General features: G+C 36.4%; 3 protein-coding genes and 1 pseudogene across 6 annotated transcripts; 2 read left to right on the top strand and 2 right to left on the bottom strand.

The window, feature by feature from the left end:
- Positions 1-362: 362 nt before the first annotated feature.
- LOC306853537 (CCR4-NOT transcription complex subunit 6-like) lies at positions 363-10,660 on the bottom strand. Of its 2 annotated transcripts, none has more exons than XM_079391030.1 (12): positions 10,483-10,660; positions 9,204-9,325; positions 8,901-9,087; positions 7,984-8,069; positions 7,802-7,906; positions 7,496-7,564; positions 7,252-7,409; positions 6,701-6,855; positions 6,424-6,578; positions 5,487-5,720; positions 4,267-4,469; positions 363-3,938 (listed from the first exon to the last, which is right to left on the bottom strand). In XM_079391030.1, the coding sequence occupies exons 2-12, from the start codon at positions 9,313-9,315 to the stop codon at positions 3,726-3,728; spliced, it is 1,677 nt and encodes a 558-aa protein (XP_079247156.1). In that variant the 5' UTR covers positions 9,316-9,325; positions 10,483-10,660; the 3' UTR covers positions 363-3,725. The 2 variants fall into 2 exon arrangements, with proteins under 2 accessions (XP_079247156.1, XP_079247157.1); XM_079391031.1 differs by having other exon boundaries at positions 5,487-5,717; positions 10,483-10,638.
- An 877-nt stretch (positions 10,661-11,537) lies between these two features.
- Positions 11,538-17,189, bottom strand: LOC306853627 (SUMO-interacting motif-containing protein 1-like). 2 transcript variants are annotated; one of them, XM_079391172.1, is made up of 10 exons: positions 16,765-17,189; positions 14,591-15,865; positions 13,686-13,936; positions 13,396-13,465; positions 13,126-13,289; positions 12,893-12,985; positions 12,431-12,562; positions 12,119-12,257; positions 11,946-12,030; positions 11,538-11,817 (listed from the first exon to the last, which is right to left on the bottom strand). In XM_079391172.1, the coding sequence occupies exons 1-10, from the start codon at positions 16,882-16,884 to the stop codon at positions 11,603-11,605; spliced, it is 2,544 nt and encodes an 847-aa protein (XP_079247298.1). In that variant the 5' UTR covers positions 16,885-17,189; the 3' UTR covers positions 11,538-11,602. The 2 variants fall into 2 exon arrangements, with proteins under 2 accessions (XP_079247298.1, XP_079247299.1); XM_079391173.1 differs by lacking the exon at positions 16,765-17,189 and adding an exon at positions 15,994-16,176 and having other exon boundaries at positions 11,539-11,817.
- Positions 17,190-17,310: 121 nt separating this feature from the next.
- LOC306853322 (matrix metalloproteinase-17-like) lies at positions 17,311-22,499 on the top strand (annotated as a pseudogene). Its single transcript has 8 exons — positions 17,311-17,318; positions 17,746-17,854; positions 17,942-18,119; positions 19,671-19,846; positions 19,937-20,063; positions 20,515-20,738; positions 21,804-22,064; positions 22,174-22,499. The product of its transcript is annotated as a matrix metalloproteinase-17-like (transcript).
- An 858-nt stretch (positions 22,500-23,357) lies between these two features.
- LOC306853626 (saxitoxin and tetrodotoxin-binding protein 2-like) lies at positions 23,358-24,777 on the top strand. Its single transcript, XM_079391171.1, has 6 exons — positions 23,358-23,501; positions 23,614-23,756; positions 23,854-23,918; positions 24,000-24,110; positions 24,194-24,298; positions 24,537-24,777. The coding sequence occupies exons 1-6, from the start codon at positions 23,385-23,387 to the stop codon at positions 24,602-24,604; spliced, it is 609 nt and encodes a 202-aa protein (XP_079247297.1). The 5' UTR covers positions 23,358-23,384; the 3' UTR covers positions 24,605-24,777.
- The last annotated feature ends 3,142 nt before the right edge of the window (positions 24,778-27,919 follow it).

Below are 27,919 nucleotides of genomic sequence, written 5' to 3'. Positions count from 1 at the left end.
ATTTAGCACAAATTAATTAAAATAATCATTAAATCTCTAAGAACAGTAAAAAAAATAAATAAAAAAAAATCAAAAGTAAAATCATACGAACATCATTGATTACATTCAAGTGTTGCTTAGAACCATTTAGTTGTTAAAGCCTAAGGTCTATTTTGTGTTCTCAGCTGTGTTGTTCATCTGTTCTCAGATGTGTGGTTGTGGCCTGCTGTGGTCTTTGTTCACATGGCACCACCTTGTGGATAATATCTCATTAAGCATCATAAGGAGAAGAAAACAATAAGCTACTTGTGAAAGTGAAAAAAACTATTAAAGCTTTAACTGAATGAAAGTGGCCTGACAGATTAAAAGAAATGACAACTGGTCATGAAGCAGAAAGAATTTATCAACCATAGATAGGAAAATACATTAGTGTAAAGGAACCTCTATGTACAGATCTATAGAACTAAGAATACAGAGAACAGACAGAAAATAGTTGTTTACCATCCTTTTCCAGAGATTTTTTTAAGAGCTGCCTTTTTTGGATTTTATTAAACATTCATTGAATATCGCAAAAACTAGTTTTTTTTTTAATTATGGATGTGTATCTGCTGGCTTTATTTTGAATGGTAAACAAGAGTTGATCCCATGTACTACACGATGGCTCATGACGGTATATACAGTGTTAGTCACAGAGAAACTACAAATGGTCATTGGCCTCTAAAAATCAAAAAGGTCCAGCTAATCCAGGTCCAGATTTTCAGTATTAAAAAAACCAAGGCTGGAAAAGTTTGTTATAATAAAGGGTAAAGCAGAAAGCAAGCAAGAGGTAATGAGAAATAAAAGATGGAAGGACAGTAAAGAAAGACTTGATCCATTAATTCCAGTTTCTTATTAGGTTTAAGAATTGTTTTTTTTTTTATGTTTTTGTCTGGCAAGGATGAATCCGAAAACAATTTTGTTTCCATTACCAGTCTTACTTTCTAGCACTTTAAGCAGCAATCTTATCACTGATTGAAATGCACAGATATCAAGTCATATACTTTATACCATACAGTTTAATTTAAGCAAGACACCATCTCCGACAACACCTGGTGTCAAACAGCTCTCCATCACGACTTCACAAAACCTAGTCTACTAACAAGCAGGACGCTCTACAGATTTAACATTATCGATCTGTGGGCACCAACTTCGCATCCTTCTACCATTCAGTCAGAGTAGCAAATATGTTTAGGACCAATAATCAATGTTAAGAATTGTGAAACAGATCATTAAACAAAATTAGACACCAATGATGTAGGAGAATTCATTATATACACACACACACACACACAACAATTCACTGGTTTTGTAGAAAGGAAATATGCAATACATTTTATTCACACTTTACAAAAAAACTAATCTCATTTCTACTATAATACTATAAACAATTCATGGTCACTTAAGACAAAAAACGCTGAAGAATATTGTGAAGAGGCCCCAACTAACAAAAGACTGCTCTGGTTCATACTGCTAAAACATAGCAAGACGTAAAAGCGATACTGCTGCATAGTTGAAAGAAACCGATTTGTGACATGTTGAACGTGTGATGTCATCAGTTTAGTGAACCAAAATACATGAAGTGCTAAACACCCAACTACAAATAGAGCACTGCCATACATCATTTACAAGTCTTAGAGATGATAATTTGGTCCAAACGCTCCGAACTAAGGGTTATGGAGATAGTTTCAAAAATTAAAATCCCACACGGAAATACCAGATGAGGAAAATCTAACTCTTGCAATTGGCTTTAGAAGAACACATCAAACTGGCACTACACAGGAAAGATTATGGCCATATAATATGAATATGACAATTAAAGTATACCGGATTATACAGTCTGGACTTTAAAATATTTGGTGTTGTTGCAAAAATGATGAACACTAGTTAACTAAAGATCAAAACGTTCTTAAAACCTGATTTCTTAAGATTCTTCGATCTTAGAAACAAAGATATACTGATAGCATAATGCAAACTAAAAGGAAACTACTGAACATCCACCAAGGAGTTGCACACCGAAGAGTTAGCAAAACAGAAACACATTTGCACGATATATAGGAATGGCAGGAGTGTTACTGACTTGACTTCACAGAAAGATGGAATGTTACGGAGCTTCGCGATTCCCCTCCCTTTATGTATACGACAGTGAGCTTGAGATGATTGCATGGACAAGAAATGCATGTACTCTGAGATTTACAAAAGAAAATAAATTACTAAAGTAAAAAAGAGTGCAAAATGAGCGATGAGTGCAAAAGTATGGCAGCGAGAACCAGGAACAACCTCTTTGTCTTTTTTACAAGCTGGTAAGTTGATTAATTCTGATAAAAATGTAGCTTACAATACAATCTTTTTAATTTTCTGAATTTGGATCATAATTTATTCTTAGTACAAAAAGAAAAACTTTTTTTCTTTAAAAAGTATTCTTGCATGTGGCTCATATACAATCAGGTCAAGCCGAAATCTGTCCGTTTATATATATTTGATTCAATTTTGTACAAAGACCTGGGAGAACCTCTCTGATACAATATAGAAGGTGGTTGCGGCTAGGTCAGAACATTACTAGCCTTAACAGTGCTACAGATCTTTCCAGGATGTGTGTATGTGTGTAATGAGAGGATGAAAAGGTACGGGAAATCCTTTTCGTCCCAATAAGTGAGAAATCGCTGGTTAAAAGACTCCCTGGTTAGTCTTATATAAAACCTCCCTTTCTAATAAAAACCTCCTGTTTATAACCACAGTGAGATCAAGCGCAGTTTAAATTATTCACATAGCCTGTCGTACAAAGAAACAAAGAGAGCCTGCCTCCATAGAACGGGTTAAAACAATAGTGTGCAAAAAGCAGTGCCGCTGAATCGAGACATCTAAAATAATTTGGTTTACATTTAGAACGATTAAGCTCACACTTTTCCAAATCCCACCAAAAGGGAAGAGAGAGAAAGACAAATAAGTGCTTTTTATGTTGTCTAAGCTTGTTAAAAACATTGTGTAACCGTGCCCTCGCTTAGAACGTTCCAAATATTGCACCATTGATGGGAGAATAAAAACATCAGGAGATGAAGCACCGATGTAAAGCGAGTTCCAGCACCACACAAGTAGTTAAGCTCTAGGGGTTCCACTCTGCTTCCCGGTTGGGGACTGATTTTACATGAATTTGGTCTGTAAAACACATTGGTCACTCATCCAAAGGTGGATTATGTAAGTGTATATGAAATTAAATTCATCTGCAAGTCCAAGTGGAAAAAATTACTTCAAAGAGCATGTTTAAATTGAGGCTGAATTCATAAAGGATGACAAGTTAATGCTTATTTCCAAGATCAGAATTGCAACGGTTGGTTTTTAAGTATTAAGGTCTGACCATAAAAGGAATTAAAACAGTCTGCAATTCCTTTGAATGTGTGACCAAGTGAGTTATCCTCTTCTTAAAGTTTGGACACATTTCATGCACACAAGCTATGCCCAACAATTAAAAAAAAAAAAGATAATATTTTAGTCTATGGGAGAGAATGATTCAACAAAAATAAAAAAAGATCTACAGCTTAACAAATAGAAAAAACTCCCGGGCAAACAGGAACATGTTGGACCCTAAAAAATAAAGATTGTAGAAAGAAAAAAACCCTATATCTATATAAATTGCTTAGAGGTTTTGTCGTTTTTCAGAAAACGTATAAGAACTGTGACTCTGCAGCGCCACCAGTGGCCAGAAGGGCTCACTACCTGTGTCCAGCTAAGTGGACTCCATTGAGAAGGGGAGGATAAGGCAGGACCAACTCTAGTTGTGCAAACAGGGAGAAGTGATCTGAGGGGATGTGAGGGTGTGGGCAACCACAGATATTGTTCTCAAGGAGCCAGCTTGTGTCCAAAGGCCCGAGGACGCCCAGTATGTTCAGTTGTGGTCTGGAGTAGAAGATGTAGTCAATGACACCCTAAATTGGGTTTAAAAAAAGGGAGTTGTGACTTGTGAGCATACATCATTGAATCACACAACAAGAGCTGTTTTCATTCTTTCTGCTGTTCATCTGTTATGGTACACAGCAGAACAAGAAAAACCACAATGTGACATGTTTGCAATGTCAATTAATTTTTCTGTCATAACTATATAAGTGCAATACTGGACCTAGCAATTGAGGAACAAAAATAGGTACCATTGATAATGTAGAAATAATCTTTTTAAAAATGTATTGCAAAAATTGTCTTGGCATCAAAGTATTAAACTCTAAACAATGGCTGTCACTTTGAGCTCAATGTACTTACTCTGAAGTCAAAAGTGTAATTGGTGTAAGGCATAAGCACGTTCTCGTAGGCACTCTTCAGCTTGAAACCATGTGTGATCCTCCCGTTTGATGCGCCGTTTTTGCCGTTGCAGTTGAAGTTGGTCAGGCTGTCACTGTAGCGCAGCTCCTTGAAGTCTTTGTGCGTACAGTCCACCCCACCTGTGCTCAGGTACTCCACTACACCTAAGATCAGATTTGAAACTCCTTACACATGTCTGGCCCACATACCTGCATCTACTGCAGTTGCGACAATACTATTAAAAACTAGTGCTGTCAAACGATTAATCACAATTAATTGCATGCAAAATAAAAGTTTTTGTTAACATAATATCTGTGTGTGTACCGTCTATATACATGCATGTATATATTTAAGAAAAATTTTGTTTATATTAAATATTTAGAATATAAATTATATGAATATAAGTATATACATGTAAATATTTTAACTAAATACTGAATGTGTGTGTTTTTATATATACATAAATAGACAGTACACACACATTATGTAAACAAAAACTTATTTTGGATGCAATTAATCAGCACTATTATAACACTAGACAGCACTATTATAACACAACATAAAATCAAAAAACAACCTGATTTACTTTCTTAAACATCATTGGCCTTATTTTGTTTTGTGCTTGATCTTCTATAGAGCTCTAAAACTAATTTTCTGCTGAATAGGGCCCATGAAACCTGTTTTTTTTTTTTGTTCTTTTCATTTGACATTTTCTGGCTTCTGTTTTAATGATTCAATTAAAGTTTAGTAATCAAAATGTGTCCAATTAATTTCAAGCAGAAAACTTAATTGAACAATTTATTAATTTTAACAAAAATATGTATTAGTTCTGTATGCCTAAGCAACTGAATTCATAAATCTTCAACAATGTATTCATTTAAATTTGATTAACTCTACAGCTCCACTTTTCATTTATTCATTCAAAATTTGCACAATTCTGTAACATTCGGTATTATACTGTAAACTCAATTTTTACGACAGGATTCCATGATTTCATCCATTCTTTCCACATTGCCGAGGTAACCAAAAGCATGTCACAATGAGCAAGAAAGTAGTTCTTCCTGTTAAACTCACAACAGTATCTCACAACAATCATCTGCTTCAAGGGTCAAAAACTCTTCTATCAACACGAAATAGAAAACAAGACATGTCATATATCTGCGACTTTTAAGAAGGCTTACCCGAGTCAGGAAGTGAGTTGAGGTCGGCACAAAGCACCAAAGGGATGCTGTTGGTTTCTCCAGACACAGAGGAGAGCTTCAAACTGCGGGAGGCTTTGTCTATGATATTCTTCACCTCTGACAGGAACATCATGGTCTGTACCAGCTTCACGTCAGAATATTCTGGGTCCCAGTGCATGTGAGCATTAGCCACCAGTAGGAGCTGTTTCTCCATAGCATGGACTGACTTGCCTGCTGTAGAAAAATAGAAAAGAATATTTTATAAAAGACATTAAAACTAAGACAAATAACATACATTAAAGACCTAAAATCTGACAGGATGAGCATAATATAGCCTTCATTTAGGGTACAGAAATATACTAAAAAGGTTTATTACAATAAATTACACAGCTGTTTGGAATTGGTGTGAAATACTCTGTCATTTTTGTCTTGTAGCATTACATTTACACTACTGTAATGCAGAAACACTTCAATTTTTTATATTTTGCCATTCACATTGTCCGTGAAGACTTTAGATTTACATTGCAATATGGTAAACTTCACTGAATAAATACTGTACTATGTTTTTGAAATGCATTCCAAGACTGCATTTATTTTACCAAAATAGTAATATTGTTAAATTTTACAATTCTTATGTAAATTCAGAAATTTGGAAAGCGGATTCTTTTTGAATCAAAGTAAAAAATCTTTCATTTAACTTTTTATCAATTTATGTGTCCTTGCTGAATAAAAGTTAATTTATTCAAGTAATTATTTTATTAATTATACATACCATCATACTGGCCCAAAACACTAATGTAAATTATTGTATTACAATATTTCAGTACAAATTAATAGCAATGTTTTACGATAAAGACACTCAGGGCAGGAAGGTGCTTAGTTGTCATAAAAATAACGTCACAATAGGAAAACAAATTTGAATTGTGCAGATACTCACATGACAACTCCATTAACTCCTCCTTTAGCTCCAGCAACATAGTCACCCCAATGTTGTCCTTGGTCATGACCCGATTCAACATGGGCTCTGAGCCCTCTGAATTAGCCATAGCCAGTTGGTTAAACTCTACTGTGTGTTTTTGCACCATGCTGAACCTAACAGCAAAAAATAAATAAATTATCCGGTTCCAAGTGTTCATTCAAAACAACACTGAAATAAACCTCCCAGACAGAGTCTGACACCACACTTCGCAACCCTTGAGTGTTACTTCGCTCACTTTTCAGTCCTGTAGAATATTGCACATCCATCTACGTGTTTCCTGTCTGATTCAGACATGGTTCTGGCCCGGGATTTTGGGCTGAAGATTCCATCATATCCCTGTTTACTCAGCTCCACAAGGAAGTAGTTGTAATACTGCTCTGTCTCCACTTCCTGTGCATGACACAGCAGACTAAGTGACTCAAACTGTGCTGTAGGGGATTACATGCATTGACTATTCAGAGCTACCTGTTGTGCATCACTGAACTAAAAAAAGTGACCTTTAAAGGAACACAACACAAGAAGAGCACTTCATCTGTTAGAACAGGCATACTCTAAAACACCAAAAGGTTATCAGTGGCTTATTATGTGAAGCAAACATAAGTATTTTAAAATACATAAATATAAAAAATTTCATTAAACGTATTATAGTTATGATACGTTTTAAAGCACTTTAAAGACTGACAAGCATTTTTGGCTGTTTTGAGATGTTGCTATAATTGGTTACTGCACATTTTGCTGTAAAAAAACTTTTACTACAACATTTAGGCTTACATAAGTTCTTTTTACCTGTAAGCTGATAATATCTGCATTGCAGCTGAGTATCTCCTGCATAATGGACTTTTTCCTGTAGCTCCAGTTAAGGGCCCAGGATGGGCAGTAGCCGTAAAGCTGACGTGTGGCATACTTATCACACAGCACGTTGTAGCACATTACAGTTAACAGGGCTTGTGAACAAAGAGGAGAAAGAAGGATCAGGCAAAGTGTACCTAGATTTTGAATTATATTCCACTATTTGTCAAAGAACAAATACCTGTTGGTCTTGTTCTTTCAGGCTCCTGCATCACAATCCAGGACCTGGACGGAGGTGGCTCTGTTTGGACTGAGAAGGCAAAGCATGTGTATTTCAGTTTAATCATTTGAATAGTCAAAAGACACAGTCCTTGTGACATTTTGCATTAAGTCACCAAAAAAATCTTTAACAACATACTATGAATATTTGATAAAACGCTCAGCACTAACAGTGAATATTATTAACCTTGGACAACAGTCCATGACATTACAGAAAAAAAAGAGACATGGACAGATCCTAAACAGTTAATTTGCCTTTGAAACCTACTGCGCTTGATAGCACCGTTAAGATTGTCCAAAAGGTAGCTTAGCAGTCTCCGGGTACCATCAGGCTCCTGGTAGACGCTCACAATTTCTTGAGTAAGTGGATTGCCTGTAGAGACACCCAAATCAGTAGGAAACATTCTCTACACATTGAGGATCTCAACCACCAGAACACTGACCACTCACCTTTTAACCCCAGTGTCTGTAACTGAAACAATTTCCCCAATTCGAATGGCAGAACCCGCAACTGGTTGTTATTTAAAAGCAGTTCCCTGTTGGAAACCATGAAACAAATGTTAACTAACAATACACCAATCAGCTGTGTGCTTAATGCTTAGAAAAAAAAAACCTTCTCGATCAAATCTTTCATCTGATTTGTGATGACTAAATAGGAACTTTTTGGAACAATTCACACTTTTTTACAGCATTAATCTTTACTAATGTTAGTTATTACAAATAGAATTATTTATATTTTGTACATTTTACATCCAACACAACACTTTTGACTTTAAAATGCATTAGAAAATTGTTGAAATTAGCTTCAATTAATGCATGCTGTTCATATGAACTAATTTAGTTCAAATAAAATCCAAATATATTTTTAAAAACACTTTAAAAACCACAGTATCAATGTGCTGTACAATTTCAAAACTATAATAGAATACAGCAAGATACAATAATAGAAGGAAAAAAACAAATAAATATGTTAGAAAATGAGCTAAAAATAAATAAATAAAAATCACAAATACATCTGCTCAAAATTAATGTCATTAAAACTGTGCCTAATGTTATTAAATTAAACTATTTAAAAAATGTGAACAAATCCTTCTATGAAGATTAAATTTAAAAAAGCCATTTCTGGCCAATAATGGTTATTAAAAAATGTATTGTCGTTTGTAACATTGCGATAAGGCCTGGAAATCACAACTTTAAAATTCCCTGACATTTCCATGAATGTGGAAACCCTGTTGGGAGTGATCTAGTTTCATCAAGTGCACTCATGAGAAGGTTAAGGACCTTTTTCCCTCCTGTATCGCAATCACATTAAATGGAAGAAATGATCCATGGAAAGAATAACGCAGCTTTTGCTCCAAGTAGCTCACCTGAGAGACACCATGTTGCCAAGCTCTGCTGGCAGGCTCCTGATCTTATTGGACGACAGGTCCAAGAACACAAGGTTGTGCAGCTTGGCAATTTCAGGTGGGATGCGTGACAGGGAGTTGTCACTGAGGTGCAGAGCAGTGAGGTGCGTGAGCGACCAAAGACCCGAGCTGAGACTCCGAACATTACCTGAGAAATAAACAAATATTAATAAAAATCTCTTTCTTTCTTTAATATGTTTCACTTTCATTGCAGCTGTGATGTCAAGGTGAAATCTCTATCAGAGGGTTTACTTTGAAACATACCAGTTATTTCAAGCCCATCCCAGATGGATTTTTTCCCACTGTTTGCCTCCTCGCTGGACATGATAGTGTACATCCGCCTGGAATCCAGCGGGTCATATTTCTCTTTGGGCATCCCTAGACCACTGTGGAGGACAAATACATAATCAGATTTATAGAACAAGACAAAAACGTTTGCATGACATGATTTAACCGGTTTACAATCCAAACAAGGACACCATTTACACCTGTTTATTTTCTGAGAGATATAATATGTATAATGTGCATATGCGAATACTAGGCTTATATATAGCATCTGAGGGATATTGTGTGTTATGATTGTTGCTGCTGTCTTGCAAGCAAATTTCCCCTTAAAGTTTAATTTATTTATTTAGTCACTTTTTAACGCCATGTCAGCATCAAGGCTATTTTCATAGCGATTTCTGAATAAATTATCCCTTAAAGTTGAAAAAAGAACTATAAATCTACAGTACTATAGAATCACTCTAATATGCTGACATTTATAATCAATGTTTTTGCAGATATTTTGGAGAGAACTCTGATACATAACCATGTAAAAGTCTAAAATGTAAAAATAGTTTCACAAATGTGTTAATTTATAAACAAAGTACGTTAATTAACATAAAAGTAAAAAATAAGCAGGCAGCTAAATGACCTCGCTTCCTGGAACAGTCAAAACAAACGTAACTTGATAACTGCTAGCTCCTTACAAGACCAAAACACACACACTTCAAAGCTTATTAGAATAGAAACAAGTCTAATAATGTTTAATCTTCATATTTATTCGACATTGCGCATGTCAAATGAGGCAGAAAGTAGAAATGCAACACAGCGCGCAAGCTAATAAACTAGCTCTGTGCTATGCTAATGACCCAATTAAACTCATCGATATTATAAAACGCGGCCTCCACAGTGACATAACATGAAATAGCATGCTAGTCATGCACTTTTAAAAATGTAATAATCATCCAATGCATCGGTTTACTTTAATATTTTCTCACAGCTAACCTGAATTGCTAAATTGCTATCAGCATTAGCCACAGGCTGCTGAAGGTGCAGCCTGCTAAAAGATTTATATCTTAATTAACACGTGTTACGGGTTAAATACATTGATATTTAGGAAACACTGTGCACATGTTTTAAAAAAATAACAATTTTATATAATATTCTCTGCATATGAACAAAGAGAGGCTAACTAGTGTAGCTATAGCTAACTTGGAAACAAACCCAAACGGGGACTCCAATCTGCAACAAAACTTTATAAATAATGTTTAAGAATTACCCTCAATAGCATAACAACTCCTGAAGTCAGCTGTGTGTCTCGCTTGGGCGTTAATTCATTCGTTCGTGTCGGCTGTGCAGCTACGGGAAGCAGCACAGCATCATGGCGGAGGGTTTTTGTGCAGCTGTTGTGCTGCTCTCCAAAACAAGGGTCCATGTGCCCATATCATGCTGTTCGTGTCTCAAGCCCTGCTGAGCCGACTATACAGAACGCACAGTGGTGCTCAGAAATAGTGTCTAGGTATGCAGCTCTTTAGGATTTGAGACAGTCACTCTTATCCTAATATAGTCTAATAAGTTTTGGAAACAACATGTTCTTAACCAAACTGATGTAGCATGTGATTTTTCCTTTTTATAAAATGTTATATTTGTTTTTATGTAAGAGATCATTTGTACTGAATGTGCAGGAAATTACTGTTCTGGTACAACTAGGTTGTGATGCAGCTTTGAGTTATTATTTTGCTATTAATTTAATAACAATAAATAAGTAAATAAATAAAATCCTATTTTTTTACTGTTAATGGATTAATGATTATTTGGGTACCCAGAATTTGGGCAAACTATCCTTTTCTGTATGCAAAACCACATAAAGCTTTCATTATTTTATTACTAAATATAAATGAAATGGCACACAACTCCTTGAAAATTTTAGAAGCAGATGCACAGGAATAAATTCAAGAACACGGTCTAATAAAAATCCCAAACACTGATATAGTTTGCGTTTCATGTTTTAATGCAATGCTTAAAAGCAATTCCCAGTGAAGGTTGCATGACTGAAACGTATTAAAACATCATTTGCATGCTAGAGCAGTGTCTGGGATTCTGTTTTTGTTACACTATGATCTTACTGTAAGATTAATTTACATAGGTATACATATACATACATACTAAATGTTTAATGACTTAAAGTAACACTGGATGTTATGTAAGTTATGTGCTCCTGTTGATGAGATAGTAAATCCTGGATTTCCATGAGGAGAGCATAATACTCCTACTACTACTATTAATACTAATAACTTCTCTAGATTCATTTGCGTAGTAAACAAACACACAAATTGTATAAAAAATGCATTTATTAAAACAACTGTCAAAACAAAGCTATTATAAAAGGTTTAATGACTTTAAGTAACACTGGGCATGTCAATTATGTGTTCTTGAAGTTGGGATAGTAAATCCTGCATTTCCACAGGAAGAGCATGGCCGATGTCGTCCACTGCACGTGACAGAAAGGCGCCTGTTGCCTCTTGCACTGCTGAGCATTTCACCCGATTTTCCTGTGTCCAGATCGGAGCATCTCTTTTATCAAAACGCTTTGTGATGGGGCGGCATAGATGACCTGGGGAACAAAGGTTGTAAGTAAGGTCAATTAAAAACTACAATGTTAACCTTATTTGATTACTTGTCTTCTTTGTTATCTCTTATTATGTTAAGTCTGAAAAAGCTGTGTTAGCCATAGTTTCCTACCTGTCACAACTTCTTCATAACTGAGCATCAGCATCCACAGAAGCTGAAGCAGTTCATCCCATTTTCTCCACTTCTCTTCTCCATCCTGAAGGAAAAGCATACGAGTTCTGCTGTTATGTAGAATAAGAATGCAAAATGTTAATTTGTAATAAAAAAGTGCAATGATATTTTACAGAGGGCTCTGGGGTCAGGGTCTTGAGGTAGTGTAACAGCAAGTTTAGAGACAAGGGCTGAGAACAAGTCTCATCTAGCAACCGCTTCAACAGCTCACATCTCAGCAGCTTGCTATCCAGAGTCCTCAACAATAAAAGTCTAGCACACACAACGAGGAAAACAAAATCATAATTAGAAATGTACATATATGCAGTTACAATACAAACAGCAGCAAATCCTCTTCATTTAGAGAACATTCAGTAAAGATCTAATGATTGCAATATGTAAAACAATGCAAGCACTGATTATACTGGTTCTCTTTTTTTTTTTACCTTATCTGCCTGCAAGAATCCATTGTTTTAAGACAACTGAAGAGTTCCTTTGAAATTTTTTCAGAATTGTAAGTGGGATCCTTGTCCACCTCCAGGGCCAATGTTAACATCCTCTGAAGAGATAATACAATCCTGTAACAAAGTAAATGTCTATATTAAGCAAAAAGAGAAAGAACAATCCAAACTGGGGTTTTTTCAGACTGTTGTTGCACAGCAAAAATATATTACTGTTAGAAATGTTATGTTATACTACCGTTCAGTGTTTGGGGTCTGTAAGATTTTTTCAAGCTCATCAAGGCTGCATTATTTTGATATTTTTTACATTGAAAATGTTAATGCATTCTTGCTAAATAACAGTATTAGTTTCTTTAAAGAAAATCTTACCGACTCCAAACTTTTGAATGGTAGTGTATAATGATAAAAAATAAAAAAAATAAAAAATACTCATATCACTTAATTTACTTAAGATAGTTGTCCTCTTTCTTTGGATATTCCACATCTTTTGAGTGGTTCACTGACTCCGTTGCAGCATTCATCAACCAACTTATTATATCCCTAAGAACAAGAATCACAATAATAATTACATATATTAAATGAAATAATTATTAGATAAATAATATTGTGCCAAATTAAAAACCAATTGCAAATTTTGGGCTTAAATAAAAAAAGCTACAGCAATAGTGATTGCAACTTACTTGACTTGCCCAATTGTTTCATTGCCACGTGAAAGCATCTTCTTTGCAACAGAGTGATGAAGACACTGACTCCTGAGTTTAAAATGAAAATCATCTTCTAAAACCTGCAACACGTATTGCAGGAGCAGATACTGGACCTCCGTCCGCAACATCCTAGTGTCATCCTTAAGACAGGAATAATGAAGCGTGGAATGTTGAAAAAAATAAAAGCATTACTTCATAATATTTTTAATATGACTTAAAATTACTTAAAGTTCCAAATGTATCTACCTGTTCCTCCATAACTGACTTCATCAGTTCCCAATCCCATGGCACTGTCGAAGCATCCACAGGGTGGTATCTTAACATACAAAACAAACTAATAAATATTTATCATGAATACTAAGTTCTACACGTTGACTTTTTTTTTGTGAAGCGGGTAGATATTTCATGTTTCAGAGCACATGGACAACTTACCAGGCTACATTTCTGATTTACACTTGACTTTTTCATGAAAACTTAAATTGTTTATACTCCCATAACTGTTTTGAACCAAGTAGCTACAGCTGTGTTACACTCACCTCTGAGTCTTCATCAATAGGTTATAGGCCTCTATGACAAAAACATCAGGGCTTTGTGGGTTTAAGAGAATCCCCCTGAGCAGATGTTTCGTAATATCCACCGGTGGGTAATACTGAGGCTGAATGAAGTCAAAGAGCAGCTGAAGAGTGCCTTCTGGATAATTCTCCTCAATGGTGCTGTAGACCAAGCTAAGGCTCTGACGGCATACAGGCTCAGCGGGACCATAGTGTTCATCTTCCTCATCGTCATCCTGTTAAAAACAGAAAATGACTGACTGAAATCTATTTCACTATGGATATTGCAGGTTATTCACAAATGTTGGCATGACATGTTCAGGGTGAGACTCAAGGGTGTGTCTTGCTGCAATTTTGGTCCTAAGGGCTGAAGTAAACACAAAAGATTGTATCATTCATGTTAAAATTATGAGACAACCACATTATCAATATTCTGTCTATTAAACAGATACGCCACCCAAAAAATTTAATTCATTTACTCACCCTCATGCCATTCCAGATGTATATGACTCTTTTACCTTCAGATGAACATGAAGATTTTTAGAAAAATCATAAAATATCTGTGAGTCCATATGAGACCCCCAAAGTTAACACTGCAAAAACCATACAAAGTGAACACCATGATAATCTATACTACCCCAGTTGACAAATCAATGCCTTTTGAAGTGAAACAATAGGTTTGTGTAAGAACTGATGTATGCATGTGACAGTCCTCTGTGCTTTCGCTTGAGTTTCACAGGGATTCTTTTTCGAAAAAACCTGTTTCTGTTCATCTGAAGAACAAAATGTCATATACATCTGGAACTGCATAAGTCAATGATGAGAGCATTATGGGGTATCGCTTTAAATCAATCTATTTAAAAGTCAATGTGCATATCGAAGCATCTTACCATGTGTGGAACCGTTCCACTCGTGCACCAATTAAATTTTTTGTACTGAGTCAGACAAATATGTTGTCTATTTTCTATGTTGTTTTCAAAAAGATTTGACTCCACATTATCCAGCACATTTTCATTGCCATCATCACTGCTTGTCTCCCAAAGCCTGATGGGAGGGCTTTCTAGAGATCCTGCATCTAAATCATTTCTTTTTTGCGCTATTCTCTCTGGAAAGTTTGGTGAGGAGGGCTGAGAAATGAGGAGGCTACTTGGTGAGCTCAGCGTAGACGGATCAGGAGAATGTGCTGCTGTGTGACTGGCAATAATCTCTGTGGATGTGGGACTGTTGGGTTTACTACGTCTAGACAAAAGATCAGGGCTCCAGGGGGGCGATGCCCTAGATGAGGTAGCTATGGAGAGGGATGAAGGCTTGGGATGAACCGGAGTATGTAGGTCCTCATTTTTGCTGATATTCATCGTTTCACCATCCTCTTTTAATGAAAGTGCATTGGATACTGATGTAGTATGAGTACCAGAGGGTAGCTCAGAGGTTTGAAATGACTGCTGACTGTTGTATGTAAACAGATGATTATTATCTTCAGACTTGTTCGATGAATCAGAGAATATATAAGCATCTACCTCACTCGGACAGTAATATGGACTGTCAAGATTGTAAGGAGAGAGAACACTGTCTTCCCATTTCTGTAATGAGTCAAGATTGTCTTCTTGGTCTGCTTCTTTGCTGTAGACAGCTGGTGTACTAAGCTGTGTGTCTTTAGTGTTCTGCGATACATCTGCAATAGAGTCCTTTAATACTTCAGATTCATATTTGAACAGATTTTTTATTTTATCTTTGGACGTGCAATGTTCCAAAGACTTATCCCAGCTCAGCTGCTCAGACGGCAAGCTTGAATTACAATGTGTGTCCTGATGCAAACAATCTTCTGTTCTTTGGAGCACGCCTGTGAGAGTGTTTTCCTGACTGAGTGACTTAGAGGCAACAGACTGCACACTGCTTCCAACAAAACAACCTGAATTAGCCACATCTTTGCCAACGCTGGTTTGAGATTGTAATTCTTGAGCTTTTCCAAAAGTTTTTGATGTTACATGCACTTTCATGTCTCTGCTTTCTACGGACGGCAAAGTCGGCAAAGGTTTCTGCACGTCAATATCACCAGGAGGATCATCTTCACTCAGATCTATAACTTCTAAGGAGGAGCATGTATCTTTTCTTGAGCATCTTCGCCTTGGAGGGGTGAAGTTGTGGCCAGCGATATCGATGAGGACCTAAGACAAACAAATAATGAATAAAGGTATGCCAGTATTGATAACTGTAGAGCAGGTAACTGATGGCCATTATGTAATGGATACCAAATAGACAATAGATCAAAGTTAAATATAATAACAATCGTTACCAAGCCTCCTTGAAGGATTTCTTATTTTGCAACAATGGCCGACTGCTGTACATTATCCTAGGTGTATCCTATACACCACTTTGTATGCAAATAAATACATACATTCATATTAAAAATTGATAAAACTTGAAATAACTGTATTAGCTTACTTGCACAGACCATGAAGAGTACGACTTCGAGCTCAGCTGAGAAACACAGGTTTCCCGGATGAGCGGTCAGTTAAAGCGCGACTGGCCAATCAGAATCGCTTCTTACAGAGAGCCGCGCAATCAAACGTATGTAGCCAGTACCTGGTTGGTATTGATTTCTAACACAATTGAAAGCTAATAGGCTTTATAGTAATATGTAAACATGTAATATTTTTTGTGCATCAGTCGATTTATAGATTAACACAGCTTTAATGCCAAAATAATTGAAATTGAAATCTAAAATAAAATAACGAACATGTAACCAAGTATTTAAAATATTACATTTTTATTTTCGTTCTTAAAGGTTGTTGTGCTCTGTAAAGCGATATAAATGTCTAAATCTCTTAAAAAATCTCGAGGTAAAGTCAGCTGTGCGCGCGCCATGTATAAAACGCAAAAACCACGTGCGGTTGGAAACAAGTGGAAGTTTACGTACACTTTAAACAAATATAGTTTTTGCATATGTAAACCACATGAAGGTTGTCATGTTCTGCGTAGGAACTGATAAATGTGCAAGCGGCTAAAAAAAAGCAAAACATTGTGAGTCTGATAAAACTTCTTGAAAATAGTATGATGAACTTACAGGTGTGACTGGTAGCCATTGTGCTCGAATGAACGGAACTGTGTCTTCTTTCTCTTCATTATAACTGTTTATGACCTCTAAATCAGAGTCGTAGTCGCTGACACAGATAATATCCTCCATAATCCTGCCTCACTCTGTCCCTTTAGCCATGTTTGTGCTGACAGAGCAGTCTTGAACATCAAAAAATAGCTCGTCCAGGAGAGAACATTAATCGTGAAGTTATTGTTGTTAGCTGTTGCTTTCAAACAAGTCTCTACGAAAACAAATAATCACGTAGCTAAATGTCAATATGAGTGTCACATAGGTGGAAATGTTTTGGTTTACGAAGGAGGAACTTCCGCAAGTGAAATGTTGTCGGTTTATGCGGAAGTGTGTTGGATTCGTGGGTTTAGGGTCCACAGCGGCTCGAAATGCTTTGTTAAGCTGTACGCAGCCATAGATAGCCGCTAGACAACATTACATTTGTTTATGAGCTTTTGACTCTTATGTTGTGCCATAATGTGTAGATGTGACTGATATACTGCTTTTGTTTCTATTGACGAGCACATGGGGATGTAGCTCAGTGGTAGAGCGCATGCTTTGCATGTATGAGGCCCCGGGTTCAATCCCCGGCATCTCCATTTTTATATGCTTGATTGTTTGTTTCCAATAAAACATAATATATATTTACATAATTTTTATATACATAATAATAATAATAATAAAAATATATATATATATATAGTGTTAAAGTACCATTCAAAGGTTTGGGGTTGGTAAGATTGTTAAATGTTTTTAAAAGAAGTTTCAAAAGAGCAGCTTCTACCTGGACAAGAAGAAATATCAACTGGATGTTAGCCTGATTATTTTACCAGTTGTGTTTTTCTTCCTGATTTTCCATCCTGCTTTCACATACTTAATGGTTTGTACACAGTATCACAGCAAATAAAAAGATTAAGAAACACCTCAGCAAATGTATCTTATTCTCTTTTTTTTCTGCAGGCTGCGTTCTTACCCCACATCTGCTAAACTGTCCCGTGAAATGATTCGCTCCCTTGTGTACTATGCACTCAGAGTGTGGGCCGATCCAACGTTACTTGAATTCCATGAGGTTCTGCTTGCTTTTTAAAAGCCAGTGTTTTTGAATACATTTGAGTTCATGTAAATTCACAGACTATGCGTGAACTATTTCAAATAGGTGCGAGGACCAGAGGGGGCGGATCTCCAGATAGATTTCTTGCGCGGTTCCCATGGAGACGGGTACCCCTTTGATGGAGCAGGTGGATCTGTTGGTCATGCCTTCTTTCTGTCAGATCCAGACAGGGCAGGTGGAGTTCACTTGGATGCGGAGGAGGAATGGGCCTTCAGACAACCAGGTAATTCCGCAAATTAATCAAAGGTAAGGAATACACAAAGCCAAAGTAAAACCCAACAGGAGAGTACAGCCCAATAATTTTCATGCTAAGGCCAAAAATAAAAACAGTTTTTTGCTACAAGTGAATTTGAGTTTTACAAATTTATAAATGTACAATATTAAAGACATATTCAATTTGGGATTTGCTAAAGATTACAGTTATTAAATATTTTTTTTTGTTTGTTTTTAAAGATTAGCTTTCCCATCATCTAACACTTACTTAATCTTATTGTAAAATAGGAGGAAGATAAGCACAATTAACCTAGCCTGACATTTGATTAATAATTTTTTACTGGTTTATTAAAGTTTATTAAAGCATTAGACAAAACATATTTTTAAAAAAAAACTTTAAAAAGAGCAAAAAAACAAACAAACACTTTTTGTTGAGTATCATATTCTATACATAAGGAAAATATGGAGCTTGTACTAATTCAGAGGCCCAAACTGAACAAAAATATGCTACTTGAGGCAGCTGCTTATATTTTTATAGCCAAAAAGTAAGATGAAATTCGGATAGCTTGTAATGTAAATCAATGAGATCTTTAGAGCAAACTACTTACATAAAATGCATATCAGTTCTCACTCTGTACTGTAGGAAACTTTTTCCTCGTCGAAGCAGAGACCAGGAGACGTTGGGATATCTTTCAAGCAGAAGTTACTCTTTATTGAGAACTCGCTGTACGTCGCTGCAGTCATCCAAGTCTGACTATGGCTCAGCACAGAAGAGTTTATACCTTTCAAGGGGGATGGGTACATAGAGGTGGAGACAATCTAAACAAAGCATGCAAATGCAGTACAGGAATCAGAATTTCCCCAGCCCTGACCTCATCTGCATTGGTGCCAATCCAATCAGCCTGACAGTATTGCCCATACCTTCACATTATCATAGATACAAAGGCACAGCTGTGCCTTGAGCATTCGCCTGTAACTTAGGACCCTGCCCAATGGATCAGGAAGTGCATAAAGAGAAAAGATTAATGTCTCAGACACCTGGGCTGCCTGACTTGATCTTCTTAGAATGTCATCATCTTTACCTCAAAATGTAAAACGCAGTGTTTCAGTTTATATACTATTACATTGGAACCTAGATTTATCATTTTATAAATTTGTAATCCAACAGTACCTTCCAATAATATGTTTTAGTAAGATTTAAATGCTTAGTTTTATGATCAAAGATCTTATTTTTTGGGGAAAAACATAATGCAATGCAATAGAAAGATGAATGAGACATTTCTCAGAAGCCTGGTGTATCATATTTGATACAATTTTAATATGATTTTTAAAAAATGATGTATGGATAGTCAAATAAACCCAAGTTGCTTCAGTCCACTAACTTCATCTTGCAATATTGTAACAATGTAAAAGTTATTACATTGTAACAACTTAGAAGTTTGCGTATATAATATGATGCAGTAAGACCTTTAGTCTAATAGGGTTAAATATTCAATATCAGCTGATACATATATCCAGTATTGATAATAACCAAATTCAACGTGTGCACATTTATACACAGCAATGCAGGGCACAGATCTGTTCACTGTGCTGGTGCACGACCTTGGTCATGCCCTCGGACTGACCCATTCATACACACGACAATCTGTAATGCGTCCATACTGCCAGGGCCCCTAGGAGACCCACTACACTTCAGCCTGGGACATCATGACCTTCAACACATCACAGCCCTTTATGGTAACTGTCATTAAACGCCTTGTTTGGAATCTCTGTTTGGCAATTTACTCAAAGTATCTTTTCTGCATGTGTGTCTGTTTGTGAATTCAGGTAAGAGGGGAAACCATGTTTCAACTGACAGACCTCTTCTTGTGACGGAGGCTCAATTGCGTCACCGACATGGAGGAGTACACAGACTCACACACATGTACAGACACGCTCACAGCCATTTGGACAGGTAAGAAAGGATCGAGCTTTTGAATTCAGCATCAAAATTAAAATCAAGTTTATATACTAATGCATGTTCTTTATTGTGACAAATACTGGAAAACACATACAAATCTAGACAGATTTTATAGGAATAACTGGATAAAAACTGGACATTATATACTAAATGACCGAGGATCACACACTACCAGACTTTATTGTGAAAACTAGTGTGCATGAGCCTTGTTGGTAATAGGCACATGACAAATACATTGTGTTCTAATATAGGCTAAAGTATGTTTGAAATCCATCAACTCTGACTGCCCAAAATCTGCAGACTGGCTCTAATTTTAATATAATTTTTTAACTAATTTATGGAGTTATTTGATATATTAACACTTTATGGAGTTATTTAGTATATTAACACTTCCTCCACTTTTAGTGTTGTCATCTTGTTATTGTAATACTCTTTATCCATCCAGCCAATGTCACCATATGTGCATTTTTTTTTTTCTCCTAATTTTCATGTCTCTCTTACCTTTCTTCATGCATTTTTCAGGGCAGAACATGTGGAGGGTGAGCAGAGATGGTCTGGTGTCAGTCAGGGCTGTTCCTGTACAGAGACTTTGGTCGGCTCTTCCTTCTTCACTTCCTCCACTGCGAGCGGTTCTGGAAAGACACACTGATCATGCCATCATCTTTATCAGTGATCAGTTTCCCAGCACAGTCACATAACAAACAATTGTGCACCACACTTTTGAAAGTTAATTTATGTAATTTAAAGAGATTTATTTTACTTGGCCCCAGTGTAAGCTAAGTGCCAAAAGTAATAGTGGGTAAATAGTAGCAAATTACAAAGTGTAAACAGTAGTAAGATGCTATTTTCACTTAGTGAAAATGGCATTGGATGCTATTCATATTTAGTGGTGGATATTATTTACGCTATAATGTAGTACAGTTACAGTATAAAACATCAAGCAGTATTTTCATACATGTTGACAACACAAGAACACAAATATTAGTTTGTCACACCACAGACAAATTTGTTATTAACCACCCAGCCAAATTTGAAAGCTAAAAAAACCGCCAAGTAAATAAAATAAGGTATCTAAATCTTGAATAAATAAGCAGTATTCTCTGCTTGGCGGCGCTGAAACCACGCCCACTCGCGGAAAAGCTGCAGTCTCTCTCAACTGGCTTCCTCTAGCCACTTATTTAATAAGGAGACCGATATATTGACCGAGCTGTTTTGTAAATGATCGCAACCAGGTATTATCCATTTACGTGACGAAGGCATAGCTAGCTAGCGCTATCAAACTGTAGGCTATAGTAACTAACGGTAATGACAGTAACTCGCGATTGAGCCTTGAACCACTAATGCTTGCGCTCTAGTTATTAGGTGTGTTCGACTTGAAGCAGCGCAGCAGCGATTCGAAAGCGTCAGGAGCGTCTGCTCTCTGTCTCTCACTGTACTTTGATGTCAAACATTGAGTCGAACACCTAATAATAACTAGAGCGCGGTGGCTCGATTGCGCCATCGAGTCATGATTTAGCCCCGCCCAAAACATCCTCGGTGGAACTCCACAATGAATTACTATATAGTTCACAGTCTTTGTGACATGTTTCAGCAATGCGTTTCTAACATTTATAATGTGTTTATAAACAATTCTCAGAATTGACTTTACACGGACAACAGATTTCTAAACCCTTGCTATTTTTCTGTGCAAGTTTTCATCAGTTTGACACCGCTCTATTGAACATACATGTGCAGGTTCCCAGGTTTGGCTGTTTAAGAATCTGTCACTCCAAGAGGGTTTCCCTCAGCCTCTGTCTACTCTGGCTCCCGGGGGCTCAGGAGAAGGGTGGCAAGGATTGCACTGGGTCCCAAAGCAGGGTGTGGTGTGGGGGTCTGTGAGAGAAGATGGAAAGAAAGGAGAGGAAAGTGAAGTCTGGAGAGAGCTCATTGAAGGAGGAGTGAATGGAATTATCATGGAGAATGACGACGAGAGAGAAAGGACTGGAGACTTTAAGGGTGTGATGCTTCAAGACCTTTAGTTAAAAATACATTATGCTGCATTGTGAATATGCGTGTGACAGTGTTTTAGAGTGCTGCTGATTTTTTAATTCTCTATATCAATCAGGTTCAACCTACCTTTTCAAAGGCAATTCCTACTGGAAATTTACTCACCCAGGCTCCGCCCCTGAAGAAGCATACCCTCGGCTTCTGGCCACTGATTGGTTGAACTGCCCTCAGCCGTCCTCTTACAGCTCAGGCGACATCTCTTTGATCTCTCATTATGGTCAGCAGTAGCTTCCTGAGCAGAAAGGGCACAGAATAATCGACCAGATCATTCACAAAGGAAAAACCGAAAGAGATAAACCTCTTCGCAGGGACTTGTTATCCATCACTTTAATATTTTCCACATCCAAATTTACACAGTCATACCCCAAAATAACGTTTCCTTGACTTTCAGTCTCTGACCAAAGGAAGTGACTAAAATAGTTGGTAAGAAGATTTATAACAACCATTATACTGAGATTAAATTCTGAGATTAAAAAACTTTATAGTGTTGTTACATGCAGTTTTACCAAACAACTGACTTTCTATCTCTGTTAATTCCTGTTTTAGTTGCTAAAACTCCTTTTAATGCCATCTTTCATATCAAACCTCATGTAGTACAAAACAAACATCAACAAATGAACTGATGTTAATGATTTACAGTTCAGAGTCTGTCAGCTCACTAAAGATTATGGAGACTTCAAATAATATTGTGCTAGAATTTAGATGTGTAATGATATATTCATACAGTATTTTGATTATGAAGAAGCAGAGAGCAAATCTCATAAAATAATGTGATTTATTCATAGTTTTATTTGCTTTTTTCAAATAACATACTACCGGGTGGATGGAAGGATCTGTAAAGATCAGTAAAGTGTCATTTACAGAACAAACTCTATTGTAATCAAATAAAAATGCACTGTAAATTTGATTTAATATATTTTATGGATACTATTATTATTAATATATTTTATAAATAACATTTTTCTTTATCAATTTTCTCTATTTTCTTTTTTTAAACATGTACCTAAAGACTGAACCAATAAAAAGAAAAATAAGAACATTATTTCATTTCACAGTTACTGCATATTGTGTCACCTCAGGAATTACCTGATCCCTAAAGTCCACAGTTTTACTCGTTTAATTTGTTTCAGTTTACTGGCACTGGCATCACAAAAAAGCAAACTGTTGCATCATTTCAGAACATCCAGCTGATGTGAGATAAGCTGTTCTATATAAAGTACTTGTTCTCCAGGTGATGCAGCATAATAATCTGAAATCCTCTTTTATACAATGTCTACTTCGGTGGTCTTGACTGCTCTTTTGGGCCTGTTTAGTTTGAGTCAGGCATCTCTGCCAGACTGTAAGGAGCTCATAACACCACTAACCCTGGAGGATGACAAAAAAAGTGTAAGTGCATTATTAATATATTTTAGAGCAAGCATTCTTTTACAGTAAATTAATGCTACTGGAGATTATATAAGGAGCTTCAATTTCACAACTTCTTTTCTCTTCCAAATAGATCATGGGTAAATGGATCTTCCTTGAAGGCATAGCTGATCACCACTTATTTACAGATATCCTGAAGACTGTGAACAGCTCATGGGTAGAGTTTGGCCCAAGCACTCTTGCAAACACTTCAACCCTCAATCAAGGGAACATGCTGTAAGACTGTCCTTTTTATAACATGTTTTGCTAATCTGAATTAATTTCTTCATTATGATGGCCAGCATTCTGAATCTGGTATCTCTCTCCCTCTCAGAAAAGGAAAGTGTGAATTTAGCACCATCAACACCATTTTTAAAGGAAATACTTTTTATGCCAATGGTAAGTTAACAAAAGCTTATTTCAGGTAAAACTCATGGGTTCTGAGCACTAATGAATGTAATGCTGGTGCTTGATCCACAGAGAATGATACAATATCAGAGGGCCAGTTCTTGCCTTCCTGTCCTGACTGTACCACCATAAGCTTCATCAGCCAATTCAAAAATGAGACCATAAAGACTCTGTACTTTTTCAGTAAGTCACAAAATCCATAGATTACATCATGTTAAAATGTTGTATTCCGAGACATTCATTTTTTCTCATCTTTGCTCCCGCAGAGAGAGTGAGCAATCCAACGCAGTCTGATATGGACACCTACTGGAAGCAAGCTGAGTGTCTTGGATTCAAAAGAGAAACCCAGTACTCCTATGATGGAGTAACAGGTCAGTCTAGGTTTCAAGTTCTTGTAGTTTTCATTGAAAACAGTGATTTTGAGAAAACAGCTCCTGCTCTTGTGAGATTCAATATCACATTTGTATAAAATATGATTTCAGATACAGAAGTTACAGGTAAATCTGCCAAGAACATGTCCATGTCATAATTTAACCCCCAAATCAAAAAGAAATCAGAATTAATTGGCACTCAAGTAATTGCAAAAACAATCTTCTTCTGTTATTGCAGAACACTGTGATGTGGTCAAGCACAGCTCATCTGACCAGAAGCCAAGTTTGGACAAATCAGATCAATAATGCATGCATGCATGCAATATTTTTATGCAAGTAAAATTCCTAAGAACCACCATGACAAGAAAAACAACATGTGAAAGTGAAATTGAATAAAGAATATTTGTTATTCATCATTGTATGTGTGTGTGCGCGCCTGTTACATGCTTTAAATATTAATAAAAATTATGTTGCATGTTCAGTATTTTTTGGGGATTGTCCTCATTTCTAAAGACTCATGGTCATTCTGACAGGGGTGTTTGCCAGTTGCCCAAAGTCCAGAGTTTTGCCCACTGAATTAATTTCAATTAACTAGAATTTACAGAACCTGTTGCATCACTTCAGGAAAAAAAAAAAAAAAGAGTTCTAAAATAGTACCAGGACTATTTAAGGTACTTGATCCACACACCATAATAATCTGAAATCATCTCCTGAAGTTCTACAATGTCTACTGCGGTGGTCTTGACTGCTCTTTTGGGCCCGTTTAGTTTGAGTCAGGCATCTCTGCCAGACTGTAAGGAGCTCATAACACCACTAACCCTGGAGGATGACAAAAAAAGTGTAAGTGCATTATTAATATATTTTAGAGCAAGTATTCTTTGATAGTAAATGAACACTACAGGACCTTATATAAGGAAACATGAAACATTAATTTTCTTCCAAACAGATAAATCGATCATAGTTGATAATCACTTATGTATATTTATCCTAAATTAGCCTCAAAAATTTATAAATATAAATACCAGTAAATTCTATTTGTGATGTTATTTATTTAATGTAATTAAAATTAATGTATTGAATAATTAATTTTATATAAGGCTAATTCTTACATTCTGAATTTTGTAGATTATTTTTGTTTACAGTAGATCATGGGTAAATGGATTTGATCCATTTTTACCCAAATCAATTTTTTCCTGGCATCCCTTTGGCTATAGCCTTACAGTAGACTATATGAACACGCTATCAAGCAGGATAAGACGCAAAAGAGAACTTAATTCGCTACTTATATACTAAATGACCGAGGATCACACACTTCCAGAATTTCAAGTAGTGTGAAAACTAGTGTGAAACGCAGAAACATGAGCCTCGTTGATAAGAGGCACATGACAAATACATTATGTGTTCTAATATGGGCTAAAATATGTTTGATATTTGAAATCCATCAACTCCGACTGCCTAAAATCTGCAGACTGACTCTGATTTTTGCCCTACAAGTACTAAGACTGAGGAAATACATGAACAAGAGTCATGTGGTGTAACATAAGTAATATAGTAACGAAGTAAATTCTGAAAACTGTTTCATGCTGGCTTTTAAGGCAAAAGATGTTTAAAGTGATAGTTCACCCAAAAATGAAAATTCTGTCATCCTTTTGAAGGATATTGGAAAAACAGATGCTGGTAGCTATAGACTTCCAAAGTATTTTTTTTCCATAAAATGGAAGAAAATGGCTACCAGTAACTGTTTGATTACAAGCATTTGTCAAAATATCTTCTTTTCAACAGAAGAAAGAAACTCATACAGGTTTGGAACAACTTGAGGGCAAGTAAATAAGGACAGAATTTTCAACTATAAAATATTCCTTTAAATATTCAAAGTCATGTTTCTTGGTTGTTGTATTTTTTTAACCAAAACAAGTTTGTTAAAATGTTCAATGCATGTTAATGACGAGAAAATTCATATATTTTGAAATGTCTTTCTTTGTCTTAAGTTCTGTGGATCGCTGTAACACTAGTTTTGATGCAGTTGCTAAGATTCGAGGAGAGATCTTCTTCCTTAAAGGTAGATACTTGAAACTTTTAACTAATTTATGGAGTTATTTGATATATTAACACTTTATGGAGTTATTTAGATTAACACTTCCTCCACTTTTAGTGCTGCCATCTTCTTAGTACTCTTGTTATTGTAACACTCTTTATCCATCCAGCCAATGTCACCATATGTGCATTTTTTTTTCTCCTAATTTTCATGTCTCTCTTACCTTTCTTCATGCATTTTTCAGGGCAGAACATGTGGAGGGTGAGCAGAGATGGTCTGGTGTCAGTCAGGGCTGTTCCTGTACAGAGACTTTGGTCGGCTCTTCCTTCTTCACTTCCTCCACTGCGAGCGGTTCTGGAAAGACACACTGATCATGCCATCATCTTTATCAGTGATCAGTTTCCCAGCACAGTCACATAACAAACAATTGTGCACCACACTTTTGAAAGTTAATTTACAGTGCCCTGCAAAAGTATTGGAACGGTAAAGACACAATTGCTCTGTTGGCTGTGGAGTCAAGATATTTGCAAATATGATTAAAAGATGAATATGAGACAAAACTACAGAATGTCACATTTTATTATTAGCCGTTTCAACACATACTGTACATGTTTTACCAAATAAAAAGAACAGCACTTTTAGAGTTCATCCCACTCATTGATGTGAGTATAAATATTGGGACAGTTGAACATAAGGCAGATATAAAAGATTAAAAGCTATTATTTAGTTGCAGATCCCTTGCACACAATCACAGCAGTGAGTCTGTGACCCATAGACATCACCAGACTCTTGCTCTCATCCTTTGAAATACTTTTCCCAGCCTTTAATGCAGCCAATTCCAATTGTTTTGGGGAGTTTCTGCCTTTACTCTCCTCTTCAGCTGGTGAAATTCATGTTCAATCAGATTTAAATCTGGAGATTGACTTGGGCAATCTAACACTTCCCATTTCTTTGCCCTTATAAATTCCTTGACTGAACTGGCAGGGTGTTTTGGGTCATTGTCCTGATGCAATATGAAGCACTTCCCAATGAACCTGGTGGTATTTTCTTGAATATTGGTGGCAAGATGGTTTTGTACCCTTCCAAATTCATTCTGCTACTGTCATCATACATTAAGTCATCAGTAAAGTTGAGAGGGACTGTTCCAGAGGCAGCCATGCATGCCCATGCCATGCCACTACCTCCACCATGCTTTACAGATGAGGCTGTATGCTTGGGATCATTTGCAGTGCCCTTTTTTTCTCCACATTTTTGCTTTCCCATCACTTAGATAAAGGCTCATCTTTGTCTCATTGGTCCATAAACACAGTTCCAAAACTCTTCTGGCTCACCTTTGTGCTTTTTTGCAAACTCTAATCTTGCCTTTCTATTTTTGGTGCTGGTCAGAGGTTTGCATCTTGCTGTGTAGCATCTGTAATTCTGTGTCAAAGTCTCCTGAGGACAGTAGATTGTCAGAGCATCACCCCAGCTTTCTGGAAGTTGTTGGTTATTTTATAGACACGTCTTTTAGGATTCATTTTCACAGCTTTTATGATTTGTCTGTCATCAACTACTGTTGTTTTCTCAGCCGATCAGGTAGTTGTTGG

Source organism: Barbus barbus (assembly GCF_936440315.1).
Source record: "Barbus barbus genome assembly, chromosome: 33".
NCBI lineage: Eukaryota > Metazoa > Chordata > Actinopteri > Cypriniformes > Cyprinidae > Barbus > Barbus barbus.
This window is presented reverse-complemented; position numbering and strand designations above follow the sequence as displayed.